We start from the raw sequence: 19,684 nt of genomic DNA on the forward strand, positions 1-19,684 counted from the left end.
GAGGAGAGAAGCCAGACCAAAAAAAAAAGTACATACTGTATTATCTCTTAGGAAATTCTAGAAAATGCAAACTAACCTATAGTGACAGAAAGGAGATTGGTGGTCACCTGGGGTGGGTGAGGGAGGGGCAGGAGAAAGGGAATGCAAAGCGGTGTGAACAAACCTTTGGCGGTGATAGGCATGTTCATTATCCTTACTGTGGTGATGCCTTACAGATGTATACAGATGTCAAAACTTATCAGATTGTACACTTTAAATATGTGTGGTTTATTGTGTCATTATACCTCAGTAAAGGAGTTTTAAAAATTGTAGTAAAAGGTCTCTACCTAGAAATCTTAATAAGCTAAAATGTATGTCCCCAGGACTAACCCTAGCTATTCTATAGTTCTGGGGTGGAACCCAGAAATCTGCATTTGTAGCAAGCCCTTCAAATAATTTGAATGCAGGTGGTCCTTAAACCACCCTTTGAGAAACACTGACCTAGTGAGTAAGGATTTCTAAACAAGCTTGTGACTAGAATGTTGTTTCTGCAGGGAACAAGTGATTTTTTCTACTAGAGTTGCCATATCATTCCATGTTAAGCCTCTAGGACACTCCTACTCAATTGCCATAACATATATTTATCATAATATTAATAGTTGTAAAACAAAAGTAAATCATAGTTTCTTTCCCATCTTATCTTTATACAAAGTAAAATCAATGACATAATATTGTTACTAGTTCCTGGCAGTTACCTACAGTTTGAATCAAGAACTTATGTTGCTTAGTTTTTGTGACAGAAAACTGATGTGTTGGCTTTCCAGTTACACTGCTTGGTTTACCTTTTCCCTTATCTTATGATGCACACCCAGCTTTGCACATTCCTGAGCAGCTGATGATCACGGAAGACCTAGAAAAAGTGTGAGCCAGTTGCATTCCTGCTATCTCTAAAGAAAAAAGTTATCTTTTGATTTTTATGTGATTTTTCTTACCCAAAATGCAAACCACTGCCAGTATAAATGATGGAAGATAGACTTTCCACATGAGACTGGCATTTCTTCACCCTAGTAACATTACCTGAGGGGAACGTCAGAACTCAATTGATAAAGCTCACTGTGGATTTTCCCACCAAATATCCCTGCAAACAAAGTGAAAGGATAAAGCCTGCTTAAAGATGATTTTTAATTGTTGAAAGGAGTACAGTGTGTGACATCAGTGAAAATGGTGGAGAAAAAACCCGTCCCCAAATTCTCTTCTTTGTGAAAGCATGGAAAAAACTGGCCCAAAAATGGTTAGAAAATTTATTTTCAGAATATTGAAATTTTTTTTCCTTTTTTTTTTTTTATTATACTTTAAGTTCTAAGGTACGTGTGCACAACATGCAGGTTTGTTACATATGTATACATGTGCCATGTTGGTGTGCTGCACCCATTAACTCATCATTTGCATTAGGTATATCTCCTAATGCTATCTATCCCTTCCCCCTCCCCCCACCCCACCACAGGCCCTGGTGTGTGATGTTCCCTACCCTGTGACCAAGTGTTCTCATTGTTCAGTTCCCACCTATGAGTGAGAACATGTGGTGTTTGGTTTTCTGTCCTTGCGATAGTTTGCTCAGAATGATGGTTTCCAGCTTCACCATGTCCCTACAAAGGACATGAACTCATCATTTTTTATGGCTGCATAGTATTCCATGGTGTATATGTGCCACATTTTCTTAATCCAGTCTATCATTGTTGGACATTTGGGTTGGTTCCAAGTCTTTGCTATTGTGAATAGTGCTGCAATAAACATACGTGTGCATGTATCTTTATAGCAGCATGATTTATAATCCTTTGGGTATATACCCAGTAATGGGATGGCTGGGTCAAATGATATTTGTAGTTCTAGATCCTTGAGGAATTGCCACACTGTCTTCCACAATGGTTGAACTAGTTTACAGTCCCACCAACAGTGTAAAAGTGTTCCTATTTCTCCACATCCTCTCCAGCACCTGCTGTTTCCTGACTTTTTAATGAATGCCTTTCTAACTGGTGTGAGATGGTATCTCACTGTGGTTTTGATTTGCATTTCTCTGATGGCCAGTGATGATGAGCATTTTTTCATGTGTCTGTTGGCTGCATAAATGTCTTCTTTTGAGAAGTGTCTGTTCATATCTTTTGCCCACTTTTTGATGGGGTTGATTTTTTCTTGTAAATTTGTTTAAGTTCTTTGTAGATTCTGGATATTAGCCCTTTGTCAGCTGGGTAGATTGTAAAAATTTTCTCCCATTCTGTAAGTTGCCTGTTCACTCTGATGGTAGTTTCTTTTGCTGTGCAGAAGCTCTTTAGTTTAATTAGATCCCACTTGTCAATTTTGGCTTTTGTTGCCATTGCTTTTGGTGTTTTAGTCATGAAGTCCTTGCCCATGCCTATAGCCTGAATGGTATTGCCTAGGTTTTCTTCTAGGGTTTTTATGGTTTTAGGTCTAACATTTAAGTCTTTAATCCATCTTGAATTAATTTTTGTATAAGGTGTAAGGAAGGGATCCAGTTTCAGCTTTCTACATATGGCTAGCCAGTTTTCCCAGCACCATTTATTAAATAGGGAATCCTTTCCCTATTTCTTGTTTTTGTCAGGTTTGTCAAAGATCAGATGTTGTAGATGTGTGGCATTATTTCTGAGGGCTCTGTTCTGTTCCATTGGTCTATATCTCTGTTTCGGTACCAGTACCATGCTGTTTTGATTACTGTAGCCTTGTAGTATAGTTTGAAGTCAGGTAGTGTGATGCCTCCAGCTTTGTTCTTTTGGCTTAGGATTATCTTGGCAATGCAGGCTCTTTTTTGGTTCCATATGAACTTTAAAGTAGTTTTTTCCAATTCTGTGAAGAAAGTCATTGGTAGCTTGATGGGGATGGCATTGAATCTATAAATTACCTTGGGCAGTATGGCCATTTTCATGATATTGATTCTTCCTATCCATGAGCATGGAATGTTCTTCCATTTGTTTGTGTCCTCTTTTATTTCTTTGAGCAGTGGTTTGTAGATCTCCTTGAAGAGGTCCTTCACAACCCTTGTAAGTTGGATTCCTAGGTATTTTATTCTCTTTGAAGCAATTGTGAATGGGAGTTCACTCATGATTTGGCTCTCTGTTTGTCTGCTATTGGTGTATAGGAATGCTTGTAATTTTTGCACATTGATTTTGTATACTGAGACTTTGCTGAAGTTGCTTATGAGCTTAAGAAGATTTTGGGCTGAGACGATGGGGTTTTCTAAATATACAATCATATCATCTGCAAACAGGGACAATTTGACTTCCTCTTTTCCTAACTGAATACCCTTTATTTCTTTCTCCTGCCTGATTGCCCTGGCCAGAACTTCCAACACTATGTTGAGTAGGAGTGGTGAGAGAGGGCATCCCTGTCTTGTGCCAGTTTTCAAAGGGAATGCTTCCAGTTTTTGCCCATTCAGTATGATATTGGCTGTGGGTTTGTCATAAATAGTTCTTATTATTTTGAGATACATCCCATCAATACCTAGTTTATTGAGAGTTTTTAGCATGAAGGGCTGTTGAATTTTATCGAAGGCCTTTTCTGCATCTATTGAGATAATCATGTGGTTTTTGTCTTTGGAGAACACTGGAAATTAAAGGATGGCTTGCAGCAATCTGGAGAGCATTTATTCAAGGAAAATGGCTGTGTCTCAGTATGAACAATGAGCTTTTTAACTTGCCCTATTTCTATCCTCCCCTTCCTTGGTGGTAGCCTTAGAAATGAGCAGCCTGCAATGATAGTGAAAATCAGCAGTCTGGCAGCCATGGGAGGGGCAGAACAGGAATAGGGGAACTATGGAGCCTCATTCTTAGAGAATTATCATTATTTGATCTGTCCACGGGTTTCTAGGAATACCTGACCTGCAAGGCTGTCTTTATTAGGCCTGACTCAGAACTTGCCCAACGTGAAAAGTCTTTTCCCCAAAGGCCTTTGTAGAAAATGATTACAGGCAATTGTTCAACTTCTTGGTTGCTCGAGGTATTGGCTAACAGTGGGGCAAACATGGGCTAATCAGAAGGTTTAAAATGAAATGCTCAGGAATAAGATGCTCATAGAGGGTTGTAAAGGCTCCAAAATATTTGTGAGACTCCAGAAGACCATGCACACATTTCCTGTGAACATGTTCAGGACAGATCTGTGAAGGCCCCATGATCTTACCTCTGGCTGATCTTGATGATCTGCACAAACAGAAAGTGAAGGCTAGGCTAGAACTGTCAAGTGCCAGGCTGAGTGTGAAGGTGTGTCCTAATGTGCACACAGAGCCCCTTGGCAAAGACTAGAAGACTTACTGCTTTCAGGTGTTTAAAAGAAATCTCTGTCATGTCATTAGTATTTAAGTCACTAAGCTAACTGAGCAGAGGCTTCAATGGCTGCACATAAATACAGACTTCACAGAATTAGTTTAGAAAAGTCACTATAACAAACAACAATAAACAGCAACAACAACAAACAGTAGAGGTGGGAAGGTCCAATTTCCAGAGTTGCTACATTACGTTACTTAAAATGTCCAATTTTAACAGAAAATAATGAGACATGTAAAGAAATAAGAAAATGCAGTCCATACCCAGGGAAAAAGAAAAACCAGTCAATACAAACTGTTCCTAGGCCAGGTGCGGTGGCTCATGCTTGTAATCCCAGCACTTTGGGAGGCCAACGCAGACAGATCACCAGAGGTCAGGAGTTTGAGACCAGCCTGACCAACATGTTGAAACCCCATCTCTACTAAAAGAAAAATACAAATTTAGCCAGGCATGGTGGCGTGCACCTGTAATCCCAGCTACTTGGGAGGCTGAGGCAGAAGAATTGCTTGAACCCAGGAGGCAGAGGTTGCAGTGAGCTGAGATCATGCCACTGCACTCCAGCCTGGGCTACAGAGCAAGACTCTGTCTCAAAAAAGAAAAAAAAAGAAAAAAGAAAAAACTGTTCCTGAGGAAGCCAAGATACTGACCTTACTAGACCAATACTTTAAGTTAACTATTTTTACATGTTCAAGAAGTTAAAGGAAATCATATATAAAGACTAAAGGAAAGTACAAGAACAAATCCTCATTAAATAGAGAATATAAAGATTTGTTTTAAAGGACCAAACAGAAATTCTAGATTTCAAAAGTATAATAATTGAATGAGAAATTCACTAGAGTGGCTCAATAGCAGATCTGAGCAGGCAGAAGAAAGAATTAGAGAACTTAGAAATAGGTCAATTGAATCTATCCAGTCTGAGGAAGAGAAAGAAAGAGGAATGAAGGAAAAATGAATAGAGCCTCAGAGACTGTGAGATACCTTCAAGCACACTAATGATGCATAATGGCAGTCTCAGAAAGAGAGAGGGGTAAATGGGCTAAAATAATATTTAAAGAAACAATGGCTGAACATTTCCCAAATTTGATGAAAAACATTAATCTATACCTTCAAGAAAGTCTATAAACTCCAAGAAATATACATTCAAAGAGATCAAGATCCACACCTAGAGATAACATAATCCAACTGTCAACAAAGACAATGAAATTATCTTGAAAGCAGCAAGCACATAGAAGGACTCTTCAATAAGATTAACAGCTGATTTCTATCAGAAATCACAGAGTTGAGAAGGCAATGGGATGACATATTCAAAGTGCTTAAAGAAAAAGAGCGTCAACAAGGAATTCTATACCTAAAGCCAATTTATTTTCAACAAAGATGCCAAGACCATTCAAAGTGGGGAAAGAATAGTCTTTTCAATCAATGGTTCTAGGACAATGGATATCCACATGTAAAAAAATGAACTTGGGCCCCTAATTCACATCATATACAAAAATTAACTCGGAATGAATCAAAGACTTAACTGTAAGAGTTAAAACTATAAACTCTTTGCAAAGAACACTATCAAGAGAGTAAAAAGACAGTGCACAGTATGGGAAAAAATACTTGCAAATAATATATCTGATAAAGGTCCAGTATCCAGAATATATAAATAACTCTTACAATTCAACCATAAAATGACAAGCCAATTAAAAAACATACAAAGGAGTTAATTGACATTTCTACAAAGAAGATATACCAATGGCCAATATGCATGTTAAAAGATGCTCAACATCACTAGCCATGAGGGAAATGTAAATCAAAATCACAATGAGATACTAGTACATGCCCACTAGCATGGCAATGATAATAATAATAATAATAATAACGTTATTATAATGAACAATACAAGTGTTAGTAAGGAAATGGAGAAAATGGAACCCAACTATTATATTGCTGGTGTGAATGTGAAATGGTGGTATTGTTTTGAAAGATGATTTGGAAGTTCCTCAGAAAGTTAACGAAAGTTACCATATGGTCTGGCAATTCTACATATATACACCCAAGAAAATTGGAAATAAAGATTCATACAAAAATCTGTACAAAAATATCTACAGCAGCTTTACTTACAGTATCCAAAAAGGGGAAAAAACCCAAATCTTCATCAACTAATGAATGGATAAACAAAGATGGTATATCCATACAATGGACTGTTATTCAGCCATAAAAAGGTATGAAGTACTGATAGATACTACAACATAAATGAAACTTAAAAAAATATGCAAAGTGAAAGAAGCTAGACAGAAAGGGCCATATATGTGATGTGTAGAGAAAACATCCAATAGAGACAGGAAATACATTAGTGATTGCCAGGGGCTGGGTAACGGTGAGAGATGGAGAATGATTGCTAATTGGTACAGAATTTTTTTGTTGGGAGAGAGTTATGAAAATATTTTGGAAGTATAATTAGAATTAGGCTGTTAAATACTTTAAAACAAAAAACAGCTGGGCACAGTGGCTCACGCCTATAATCCCAGCACTTTGGGAGGCTGAGGCAGGCAGATCATAAGGTCAGGAGATCAAGACCATCCTGCCCAACATGGTTGACACCCTGTCTCTACTAAAAACACAAAAATTAGCCAGGCGTGGTGGCGCGCCTGTAGTCCCAGCTATTCGGGAGGCTGAGGCAGGAGAATCACTTGAACCTGGGAGGCAGAGGTTGCAGTGAGCCCAGATGGTGCCACTGCACTCCAGCCTGGGCGACAAGAGCAAAAACTCCATCTCAAAACAAAACAAAACAAAAAACAAAAGTAAGAAGTAAAAAAATAGAATTAGACTGGGGATGGTTATTGAGCCTTGTGAATAGTCTAAAACCCACTGAGTTGTATATTTTAAGACAGTGAATTTGATGGTATGTTAATTATATCTTGATGTTTTAAAAAAGTAGTACAGTGTCTGAAAGGTAGTAGTGGCCATTTGAATCTCTGTTAACATTTTCTTGGGTGGCCATCAGATTTTTGATTAAGAAGTTGACCTTGGCAATTAAGTGGTGGGGGGATCACAACCAAAAGGGACAAACCAACACAACCACACACAATCACACAACCCCTCCACCTCCACCACAGTGGAAATCAAGCATAGGTGCTTCCAGGGACTGTGAAAATGTGGCCACAGTTGTTTTCCCAGCAAACCATTTTCTTTCACGATATCCCCAATTTGCACATCCCCCACTGAGCTGAAATCAGCATAACTCGACAGACGAAAGTCAGCAGAGGTAACCTACCTTTGATATTATTTTGTTGTTCCATCAATAATTTACTTATTTCTGAAAACCAACAGTCTCTGATTTCTTTTGAAGCTGCCTGCAATCACACATAAGAAAACACTGTAAGACTACCATGAGTATTAATTGCAGAGTTTTCATTCTCCCAGTGACCGTTAGACTAATGAGATAGAAAACACTTGTCAAGTCATGGGAACACAATAAGGAAAGAGTAGAGGAGACCCATGGGGAAGGCATGAGCGTTACCTGCAGGATGTATTTCTCAAGTCCATTTCGACTGGCAATCTCAAACTTTCTATGGCTCCCCCTTCCAAGCTGGCGAATTGAAAGTGTCGTCAGCTATTATAAAGAGGGAAGAGAAATGTTCTATACCATCGTTTTCTGATTTTAAAATAGTCCCTGTCAATCACTCTAATCCTTTCTATCCTTGACAGCTCTCTTCTTTCATCTTCCTTTCAAGTTTTTGCTTTCCTCTCTTAATGACTCCAAGACAGCATAAAACACAATCTGGTACAGTGTCTTCTGTCTCATCTGTTTCAGAAGGTAACACAGACTGTTAACTTTGCACTGTATCTTTATGCAGGAGGCGCTGCAGCCCTCAACCTTTCAGTGAAGAGATCATTTCTCCTTCAACATGTATTTTACAACTTTCTACGTAATAGTAACTGAATAAGGATCTATTCAGAAACATAAATAACAAGGCCAGGTATGGTGGCTCATGCCTCTGTAATCAGTCCTGTAATTCCAGCACTTTGGGAGGCCTAGGTGGGCGGATCACCTGAGGTCAGGAGTTCAAGACCAGCCTGACCAACATGGTGAAACCCTGTCTCTACTAAAAATACAAAATTAGCTGGGCATGCTGGTGCGTGCCTGTAATCCCAGCTACCTGGGAGGCTGAGGCAGAATTGCTTGAACCCAGGAGGCGGAGGTTGCAGTTAGCCAAGATCATGCCATTGCACTCCAGCCTGGGCAACAAGAGCAAAACTCTGTCGAAAGAAAGAAAGAAAGAAAGAAAGAAAGAAAGAAAGAAAGAAAGAAAGAAAGAAAGAGAGAGAGAGAGAGAGAGAGAAGGAAGGAAGGAAGGAAGGAAGGAAGGAAGGAAGGAAGGAAAGAAAAGAAAGGAAGGAAGGAAGGAGAGAAAGAAAACAAAGGCTCCTATGAACAAATTAGCAGCTTTAATCACAAGAGCATAAATGTATATGTGTGTGGCTCCTGTGTGTGGGTGTGTGTGTTTCATAGCCTGAGAGCTAAACAGGTGAGAAAACAATGCTTGGTGTGGGCCTGGGTCCCTTAGACCCCAAGGTCAGGACAATGCCTGCACTTAGACACAAAGATGCACCGTTGAGAAGGGCAAGTCTAAGATGAAATCCAGCCCATGTTCTCATCACTAAGTCTTTCAACTCTCTTTTACCTCTTTGCCTGGAAGAAAGAGGGTACTTTTACTAATTAGTTTGTCCAGACTGGCTGCCATATAGTCTTTTTTCTCTAGTACAAAGGCACTCCTATGCCAGCCCTGGCCCATAAGCTCTGACCCTGGAGTCAGACAGACCCGGGTATGGATTCTAGCCCTGTGGTGTGGTATTTGGCAAGTTAACTTCACCTCTCTACACTGCAGCTTCCTCATCTGTAAAATAAGGAAAAACGATCTCTCTCTTTTCTGCACAGGGCGACTCCCAGATGCAATAGGACTCCCTTTACCTTCATGGCCTTCTTGAAGCTGTAATGAGGAGACAATCCCTGGTCCCCAGGCTCCATTCGTATCTTACAGAACACTATTCCCCTTTCAAATAGGTAGATTTGCCTCTGGCTGGGTTTAAATCGAATCAAATCCTTCATTTTATAACGATCCTTGTGAATTGTCCAGACACTGAAAGGGCCGTGCAGCAACAGCTTGCCTAGTTTTCCAATATCGTCCTTTTGGAAACACACATACAGGAAAAGAAGCTGTAAAATTACTTGACAGAGAAAGAAGCCTTTGTGGCCTGTTTTCAAATTTTATAAAGCATGCTTCTTTGAGGTTTACAATTCTAAAAGTGCTATTCAGGCTGGTCTGTCACTAAATCAAAACGACAATTTTTTGAGCTTCACTGAGCGTGGTGCCGTTTAGTTATATAAGGAAATCAATTCAGCTATGAAAGGTAATGCTATACATAAAGAATGTTAGAAATGCTTGAGCTAGAGATACGGGGACTGTGATATTTTTGACTCAATTTTAACTAGCAGAATTCAATTTCCTCTGTGCTATGTTTGATACATGACAGTCTCCTTCAAAGGGACAAGAAATTAACATTTCAATTATGTCCAGTAGAGATAGAATTTTGGCTGCATTATGGACCCATGAGCATCTGTGTGTTCCATCTGCATCCTAACTTCTGCTTCAGGTATATGAGGACCTGAGATAATGAAGCTTGTTCTGAAAAGAGAAAGTTTAGTGTGATCTAATCTTCATAACATTGTAATGGAAATAGTAACTGCATTCAACCCTGAGTTTTTCAGAGTGAGTCATCAGTGCCAAGATAATACCAAATGACAGATTTTTAAGAAGTCTGTTTGACTCTAGGCATACACTGTGATGCCCCTGTCTCCACCAGCAAGGCTGCCTTTGTCATATGTCTGGTTGAAAGTCCAAATGAGATGACCCTGCCTTCTCTGAGCTCTCTTCAAAAGACAGTGGACCAAGATGAGCTGGGAGCGAGGCATTTTATCTGGTATTTTTCAAAACTTCGATTGCTTAAGGCAGATAAGAATGCATTTCCCTGAATAAAAACACCAAAAGGAACAAATTATTTGAAGGGGACCAAGACAAAGAAATCTCCCTAAGTGACCTCTAGCTGAGATCAATCCCTATGATTTCTGAGTTAATACCGGAAATATGTACTTCATTCATAATTGATTGGGCATTTTTATAATTTATTGTTTATATGTTGGGCAAACTCTAGGTATCTTTTTTAAAAAGGAATTGACTTTACTTCTGAAACATTAAAAGAAAAACTTCAAGAGCAATAAACTCTAGTCATTTCTATGGTGTCTATGGCGTTATTTCCTATGTTAATTTTCTATTTTCTTCTTTGGAAAATTTACATATGTAGACTGTGGTGAATAAAACCCTCAAACTCCCAGCCATGAGGCCTTCTTTCCTAAAAGCCAATGCTCCTGTTCTGTGTTAACAGTTCACCACATTCCAAAACAGAAGGGTCCATGAGGACCCTGGAGAATTTTTTCACTCTATCTGCATCCATCAAGGACCCACTCAAATGTAATCACTACAGACCTTAGTGACTGCTTTTTCCTTTAAATCCATTCAATTCATAATCAATATCGACATAAATAGTGCAGGAAATATGTTTTAGTAAAGGCAACTGGTAGAAGTAGATACTTAATATTTGCCGCATAAACAAATGTTATCAGCACAGGTTGAGCATCCATAATTTAAAAAATCTGAAATCCTCCAAAATCTGGAACTTTCTGAGAACCAGTATGACACTGGAGGTGAAAAATTCCATACCTGACCACATGTGATGGGTGGCAGTCAGAACACAGTCAAAATTTTGCTTCATGCACAAAATTATTTTTTATTTTTTATTTTTTTGAGACGGAGTCTTGCTCTGTTGCCAAGGCTGCAGTAGAGTGGCACGACCTTGGCTCACCACAATCTCTGTCTCCTGAGTTCAAGGGACTCTCCTGCCTCATCCTCCCGAGTAGCTGGGATTACAGGCGTGCATTACCATGCCCGGCTAATTTTTGTATTTTTAGTAGAGCCAGGGTTTCAGCATGTTGGCCAGGCTGGTCTCGAATTCCTGACCTCTGGTGATCTGCCCGCCTCAGCCTCCCAAAGTGCTGGGATTACAGGCATAAGCCACTGCTCCCAGCCTTCATGCACTAAATTATTTAAAACATGTAAAATTACCTTCAGTCTATGTGTATAAGGTGTCATGAAACATAAGTGAATTTCGTGTTTACACTTGGGTTCCATCCGCAACATAACTCAGTACATATGCAAATATTCCAATCCTCTCCTAAAAAAATAAAAACTCCAAAACACTTTTGGCCTCAAGCATTTTGGCTAAGGGATATTCAAACTTGTAGTTTCTATCTTACAATGTATTCACTCTCTACCTCATTTTAAACATTCGACGCATCTTACAGAAATTTATACAGTATAAACAGATAGAAAATAACCGAGGGAATCAAGCTGAAGAAAAAATAAAGAAGTTGGGAGCTTGGCGCCTGCCTGTAGTCGCAACTACTTGGGAGGCTGAGGCAGGAGGATCACTTGAGTCCAGGAGTTTGAGGCCAGCCTGGGCAACATAGGGAGATCCCCATCTCTAAATATAAAGACAATAAATCAGATGAACTGTTCCAGAAGGTGTAGAAGATAAAAGAAAAGATGAAGAGGTTATATGTAAAATGCATATAATAAAGCCATTTAAACTTGCTGTAGACTTGGCTCTGACTTTCTAATAGCAATACAGAGAGAAACATGGTGAGTGGTACGATTTATTATGTCTGAAGACATACACAAACCAGTTGTTCAGGAAAAGCACAGCTATTCCTACTAAGACATAAGAAACATTTCTCCCAGTGATATGTTGTCACTGAGCAACATCCTCAACCACGCCCTATGATAGAAAGAGGAACATGTTTTAGGTAAAGCTGCTTGTAAGAACACATTTGGTCAGTGTGGAGGCTCAGCTGTCAAAGTAATTCTAGAAGAGGCTAGGATGATAGGGGAAGGGGGAATAAGTCGAGGTGTACACTCTCTAATGACTTGTGAAGATGGGGTGACGTGAGTTAAGGCATCCACAAGGCTATTGTAGAGGAAACAGCCCCAACCAGAAATGCTGAAGAGGCAGCCTCAGGCAGCAAGGTTTGTGCTTTATTACCTCTGAACTTTCCTCATCACCCCATCCACAGCCATGCTGCTGCACCTTCATAGGCAAGTAATCAGAGGATGTGAATCCAGAGAGGTACCAGCAGCTGACCATAGGGCCCCCAGCATAAAAACAATGTGCCAGGGGTTGGGGTTGGCAATGTGATCTCTCCCTGAACTGAAGAAAACAGGAGGAAGTGGTGACCAGCAGGAGATGGGGCTGTAAGATGCTTTAGGGGAAAGCAGGCAGTGGAATAAACGAGAAGGAAACAGAACTATGAAGAAGGTGAGTCATTAGAAATTATGAGGAAGAGGAAGAAACTGACGGAAGGGAAAAAAACAGTCAGTAGGTGGTAAGAGGAGGGGCGAGCAGGCATGTGGGTGCACTTGACACATACAGGCGGGTCACACAGGTAAGAACCCCGGCTCCCTCCCCAGGCCCAGGCCCCAGAGGTGCTGTGGATCCTGGGTTTGCTCAGTTCCCATCTCTGTGAACTTGGCTTTGCCATCGTGACTTCTTGAGAAGCTGCAGGTCAGCTTTCCAGTAAGCCCATTATCACTGGAAGTGACTGGGGGGAGTCGCTGGGTCTTTCAAGTCTGGCAGAAACATATGGGCACATATCCTCTGGGTCATGTTGCACAAATGTTCTCAGGACCACACGTATGACGGGATTGCCCATCTCCACGCCCAAGGTCCAATCTCCAGTGGGTGAGCACATGCCCTACACGGTGCTGACAAAGGGCAGGCACACACACTGTTCACTGTCATCAGGGTGTGTGCTGTGTGGAGCTGCTCCGCCTCCAACAGGAAGCTGCAGGGACATTCCCTGAGCAGGAGCAAGAATGACCTTTTCCGTCACGTGTACCTTTTCTTTCCAACTAGACTGTAATTGATCTCAAGGTCAGAGACCACGTTGCACAACCTCTTTCAGATACGTGTTCACCAGTATTCATTTATTTATTGGCATTCCCTAGTATTTATTTATTTATTGGCATTTAGTGGTGCTTGGGAGTAGGGGACAGGAAACAAAATACTCATCACTGTGAGGGAATATTGATTTATCCAAGGAGTTCATTCAGCAACGCCCCTGTACTGGGTTGAATAGTGTTCCCCCCAAAACTCATGTCTATGAGAACCTCAAAATATGATCTTATTCGGAAAGAGGGTCTTTGCAGATACAATTGGTTAAGATGGGGTTGCCCTGGGTTAGGATGGGTCCAAATCCAATGACTGGTATCCTTATAAAAAAAGAAAACAAAGAAATGGAGACGCACGCTGAAGGAACAGCCATGCAAAGGCAGAGGCAGAAATTGGAGTGGCACAGCTGTCAGCCAAGGAACTCCAAGAATTGCCGGCAGTCACCAGAAGCTCAGACGAGGTAAGGAAGGATTCTTCCTGAGAGCCCTCAGAGGGAATGTGGGCCTGCTCTCACCTTGCCTTTGGACGTCTAGCCTTCAAAACTGTGAGAGAATAAATTTCTGTTGTTTTAAGTCACGTAGTTTGTGGTTCTTTGCGACATCAGCCCTAGGAAATGAATATACTCCCAACTGTTTTCCACCAGTAACAAAGAAGTGTGGCCCTGTCACACGGTGTGTGGAAGAACATGATGGTTGTGAACTCAGAGATGGAACATAGCGGCTACCTCAAATGAGCGAGCGATAAGTTAGATGGCCTCCTCTGTACAAGAAGTGATAGCAAAATCAATTAGTAAATGCTACCACTTTCACACCTGGGCATTCTGCAGGTAAGAGCCCCGATACAAGGATTTCAAATGTGACTACATTGGCCAAATGAAGAGTCTGGCTGAGAGAGTGAATCTAGGGAAGCTGGCCTCAGCAAGAGCTTCTTTTGGGTGCCCATGTTTCCATTCCAGGTAGTAAGAGTTAATATGACTGTCACAAACTTATTGCACAAAGAAGCAGGAAACATCTGTATAAATGCATCCACACAGAGCCTGAGTCCAGAAATGAAAAGCAGAAGCTGTGGGAGCCTGTGATTACAATAGTCAGGGGCAAAGAGGTATCTTCCTTTCCAGCCTGAGCAGGTCCCCATATAACGTACCACTAGGGCTGTTTATTCGGCATCTGTTGGGTGCCAGGCACAGTGCTTGGTGCCTTACCCATCATTTAATTCTCATTTACTCCCGGCAACCGCCTGTGATACAGGTATTGTGGGGGGGTGGGGGGGTGGGGAATGAACAAGATACTTTGCCTGGGTCACTAGGATTATTTACTTAGCCCTATCTCTGCAGCTAACACTGTGGTAAGGAAAGAGGAAACTGAAATAGAAATAAAATCCTGGCCGTAGCCCACAATGAACTTACAGTACAAGTACATCCTTTAGTGGTTTATATAAATTTGTTCCAAAAAGGAAGACTGTTTCATTCAATCTTTACAAGTCGACTTTGGAACTTATCCCTGGCAAGTCAGAATTTAAATGCATCTCTACTATGCATTGGATTTGAAAAAAAAAAACTTTTGTTTTTTTTTTGCAAATAGATAGAAGTAAATTATAACTCAGTGTTCCACAAAACAAACTTGTTTGGAAAAGAATTTTAAACTTCTGTGATTAAATTAGACCCAGGACTAACTGATTACACAGAAAAACAAGAAAATATAAATATCAGAAGGGATTTTTTTCTAGTTGCTTTCTAGTTGTTTAATTGTGATAATTTAATTATCACATTCAATTTCTTTCCTTTATAAAACCAGGTTAATATTAAATTTCAAGCAGAGAAACTAAGAGGTTAAACTGGACTCAGCCATGCATATAGCATGTGATCATAAACACCTGTAATAAAACTCTACAAAATGGAGACAAAGAATCTCAGAATCATTTGAGCTGAGTTAGAGGCAGTTGTCAGTCAATTCTAATCAGAAACAGATAAAGAGTGGAATAGCACCCTGATAGGGAATGAACAAGAAATAGTCCAAGGTGACAGCCATGTAATCTTGAGTGAGTTAACTCTTCTTTCCATGGATCTTCTTTTGAATCAGAAGGTTGAAAATTCCAATATCTACTCCTCCATAATTCAACAGGATTATACAAAACTGTTAGGAGAAATTAGCTGATGTATTAGATGTAAAAGTAAGTTAAGTCTTAGTAGAAAAGGTACCAAAAAGCATCTGGCAAAGGCACAATTCTGAGGACACATGGTCAAAAAAGTTCCTTTGCTTTTTGCGTGTAAAATCTCCAAATTCTGTAAGCTGGTTCATCCTATTTGCATGCAAACTGGCTGGGAATGAAATTAGGGCAGAATGTTATTTGCTCATGTTTTAACCATTCTTTTCTCACAGCCTCCTCCTCCTATGTTATTTACACTGTTTCCTGCCCTGTGTATTGTTTCCAGGACATTCATTAGATTCAGGGAAATGAAATTTAATAGGGATGGCTAATACGTAATTCAAGATTTAAAAAGGAACAGAAAGATGCCCTGAATTGACCTAACAAATTGTTCCCTTGACTTTCCTCAGCCGAAGAAAGAAGAATTATTACCAAGAAAATGATCCTTATACACACCCTAACCCTACTCTGCAGTTTATGCATATCCTCTTGAATCATGCATCAGTTGTCAGCAGAGACACCTTGGAGTCCCAGGGGACAGTAACAGCATCATGGCTGGGATCACAGCAAACCCCATGGGGCTAAGTTTCTGAGATCCAGGCCCAAGAAATACCAGCGTGGGAAGTAAAAATAACTCATTTTTCGGACCTTAATAACTTTCATGGTTTGATTTATGACAAGGAAAGAAAAGTCATTTCCTCTACCAAGACCTCAATACATGGTATGTTCAAAACCAAATAAAAATGAAAAGAAAAAAAAAAAGGGAAGGAAAAAGTATAATATAATCACAAGTGACAAAAACGCAGAAGAGGGGGTCACAGAGATGTGATGTAAGAAAAACTTGGCCGGGCATGATGGCTCTCACCTGTAATCCCAGCACTTTGGGAGGCGGAGATGGGTGGATCACGAGGTCAGGAGTTCGAGACCAGCCTGACCAACATGGAGAAGCCCCGTCTCTACTAAAAATACAAAAAAAAAAAAAAAAAATTAGCTGGGTGTGGTGGCAAGTGCCTGTAGTCCCAGCTACTCAGGAGGCTGGGGCAGGAGAATAGCTTGAACCTGGCGGGCAGAGGTTGCAGTGAGCCGAGATCATGCCATTACACTCCAGCCTGGGCGACAGAGCAAGACTCTGTCTTAAAAAAAAAAAAAAAAAAAAAGAAGAAGAAGAACCCAACCTGCCATTGCTGGTTTGTGCTTTATTACCTCTGCTCATAGAAGCCATGAGCCATGGAGCGTGGGTGGCCTTTTTAAGCTGGAAAACTCCAGGAGACAGATGCTAGACTCCAAAAAGGAAAGGAAACACCTTGATTTTAGCCCATGAGACTGTGTTGAACTTCTGACCTTGGAACTTCAAAATAATAATAATAATAATGAATTTGTGCTGCTCTAAGCCACCAAGCTTATGGTAATTTATTATGACAGTGAAATAAAACAAACACATCTGAATAAAAATCTAGAGTACTTCAAAGTAAAAAACAAAACAAGTCGAATATTAACTATGCTCCAGTCTCAAAGAGATCATACAGTTATAGGGGATGTTTTGCCTGGAATGCCTGGGACCAGCCTGCTCCGGATTAACACTGACGCTGGAGATCAACTCCCCAGCATTGGCCTCTAACTGCATCTCTTGGGTTTTCTTTAGACTATTTGGATTAATGCATGTACACTATATACTTTTGGGGCCTCTTCTGGGATCTGTGATATAAAATTGGGGCAAGAATATAGGACCTGTTTCCAAAATACTTTTCTTAGAGAAACTCTGAAACAAGAAGACAAATCTTTTACTATTTTAATAGTGCCATGAGTTAGAAAATAAATTGCTCCTCCAGGACTTTTCCTCTGCCCATATATGTTCTGGCCCTTGACTTTCTGGTTTGTCCAGACAGTGGGTCAGTCCCACATTCAGAACCCTGAGGAATAAATCCAAGATTCCTGAAGATGCCAAGGGACTGCTTGGAATCTTGTAGCGTGGGTTTACTGAGCAATTTAGGCGACTGTCCTCAGAGTCCAATTCCTTTACCATAGACGATCTCTCTGACTTTGTCAGAGCATTTCCTCACTGTGTAGTATTGAACCTGCCTTTTGTGTGAGATGCTCTAACACTACTATGGAACATACCGGACATTCAGTCACTGCTGCTAGGTCCACAGCCAACTCACAGGACTTGATCAAATCCTCTATCACTGCCAAAGCTTGTTGTAGTTCAGTTGAGAATGCTGAATCTTTGGTTCTCTTTGGCCCATCCTGTGGAAAACAAATGCCTTGTTGGAAATCAAAAGTATACCATCTGCAAAGTGAAGAAGGAAAACAGGACAGAGATGAGGAGCCAGGGATCCAGCCAACCCTGACTGAGAAGGGTGGATATTGATCTGTCTCCCTGCTCCCAAAGCATGGTGGCTAAAGATGCTTGCTGATTTAGGTATACGACATAGAGACAAGCAAAATCATCTACTTCTGTGCATTGTACTAGTGAAGAATGAAGTTCATAAATCATGGAAATTATATTCCTGCTACATAAGAAACATAGAATTCAGCTATATATATATATATATATATAGCTATATATATATATAGCTATATATATAGCTGAATTCTATGTTTCTTATGTGTATATATATTATATAAATATTTATATAGTATATTAAATATTTATATATATTAATATATAATTATATGTTTATATATTAATTATATATATTAAATATAATTATATGTTTATATATTAATTATATATATTAAATATTTATATATTATATATTATATAAAATATAAATATATATACTTATATTTTATATAATATAAAATATATATACTTATATATTATATATTATATAAAATATAAGTATATATATTTTATATATATATTTTTTTTTTTTTGAGAGAGAGACAGAGTTTCACTCTGTCACCCAGGCTGGAGTGCAGAGGCACGATCTCGGCTCGCTGCAACCTCTGCCTCCTGGATTCAAGCAATTCTCCTGTCTCAGCCTCCCGAGTAGCTAGGATTACAGGTGTGCGCCACCATGCCTGGTTAATTTTTGTATTTTTAGTAGAGACGGAGTTTCGCCATGTTGACCAGGCTGTTCTCGAACTCCTAACCTCAGGTGACCCACCCACCTTGGCCTCCCAAAGTGCTGGGATTACAGGCATAAGCCACTGTGCCTGGCCAGAATTTAGCTTTTTTAAAGCATGGAAAAACCTAGCTCCTTTTAAATAGGCTTCTCTCTCTTTTATACCCCTATTCCCTGGGGCTTACTGAAAAAAAAAAATACCATATGGCCGGGCGGGTGGCTCATGCCTGTAATCCCAGCACTTTGGGAGGCTGAGACAGGCAGAGCACTTGAGGTCAGGAGTTTGAGCCCAGCCTGGCCAACATGGTGAAACCCCGTCTCTACTAAAAATACAAAAATTAGCTTAGTGTGGTGGTGGGCACCTGTAATCCCAGCTACTTGGGAGGCTGAGGCAGGAGAACAGCTTGAACCCAGGAGGCGGAGGTTGCAGTGAGCCCAGATTGTGTCATTGCACTCCAGCCTGGGTAACAAGAGTGAAACCCCGTCTCAAAAAAAAAAAAAGTAGCTGGGTGTGGTGGTGTGTGCCTGTAATCCCAGCTACTCAGGAGGCTGAGGCAGGAGGATTGCTTGAACCCGGGAGGTGGAGTTTGCAGTGAGCCAAGATGGTGCCACTGCACTCCAGCCTGGGCAACAAAGTGAGACCTTGTCTCACAAAAAAAGAAAAAAGAAAAAGAAAAAGAATACAATCTGAGTATCATATTCCTATATTTAATGTGGAAGCCTTATTCCTGTGGGAAAAATTATACTTAAAATCATCCCAGAGGAGGACATTTGTAAACTCCTATAGAGACAAAGAACTCCACAGAGGCTGCTATGTGGAAATTTACTAATGATTTACATGTAAAAGCTATAACATCATATTTCCACACTAAATCTCCCCCAACTCTGTCCTTCCTTCCTCCACTTGTCCCTGGCCCTCCCCACATTGCACCACCATTAAAGATGCCAAAGAGATAAGCCAGCGCTCTGCACCTCCCGATCATAAAGACTCAGCATTCAGCGGAAAAGCAGTAACTAATTAAAGAGACCAATGTTCCAATTACAACCACAGTGACATTTAGGATGTGATTGGGGTGATTGTTTCAGCTCTAAAGGCTTTTGCATGGGCTTGAG

The 19,684-nt window shown here is 40.3% G+C and overlaps 1 protein-coding gene across 2 annotated transcripts in view; it reads right to left on the reverse strand.

Moving 5' to 3' along the window:
• MCF2L2 (MCF.2 cell line derived transforming sequence-like 2) overlaps positions 1 to 19,684 on the reverse strand; it is a 249,891-nt gene that overhangs the window by 22,303 nt on the left and 207,904 nt on the right. For both annotated transcript variants that reach the window (XM_034957782.3, XM_003831983.6), the window contains exons 22-25: positions 17,622 to 17,747; positions 9,268 to 9,483; positions 7,816 to 7,908; positions 7,570 to 7,648 (exon numbers count right to left, since the gene is read on the reverse strand). In XM_034957782.3, the coding sequence (XP_034813673.1) occupies positions 7,570 to 7,648; positions 7,816 to 7,908; positions 9,268 to 9,483; positions 17,622 to 17,747 (514 nt within the window). The remainder of the gene's footprint in view (positions 1 to 7,569; positions 7,649 to 7,815; positions 7,909 to 9,267; positions 9,484 to 17,621; positions 17,748 to 19,684) is intronic.

Source organism: Pan paniscus, chromosome 2 (genome assembly GCF_029289425.2).
Source record: "Pan paniscus chromosome 2, NHGRI_mPanPan1-v2.0_pri, whole genome shotgun sequence".
NCBI classification, from domain to species: domain Eukaryota; kingdom Metazoa; phylum Chordata; class Mammalia; order Primates; family Hominidae; genus Pan; species Pan paniscus.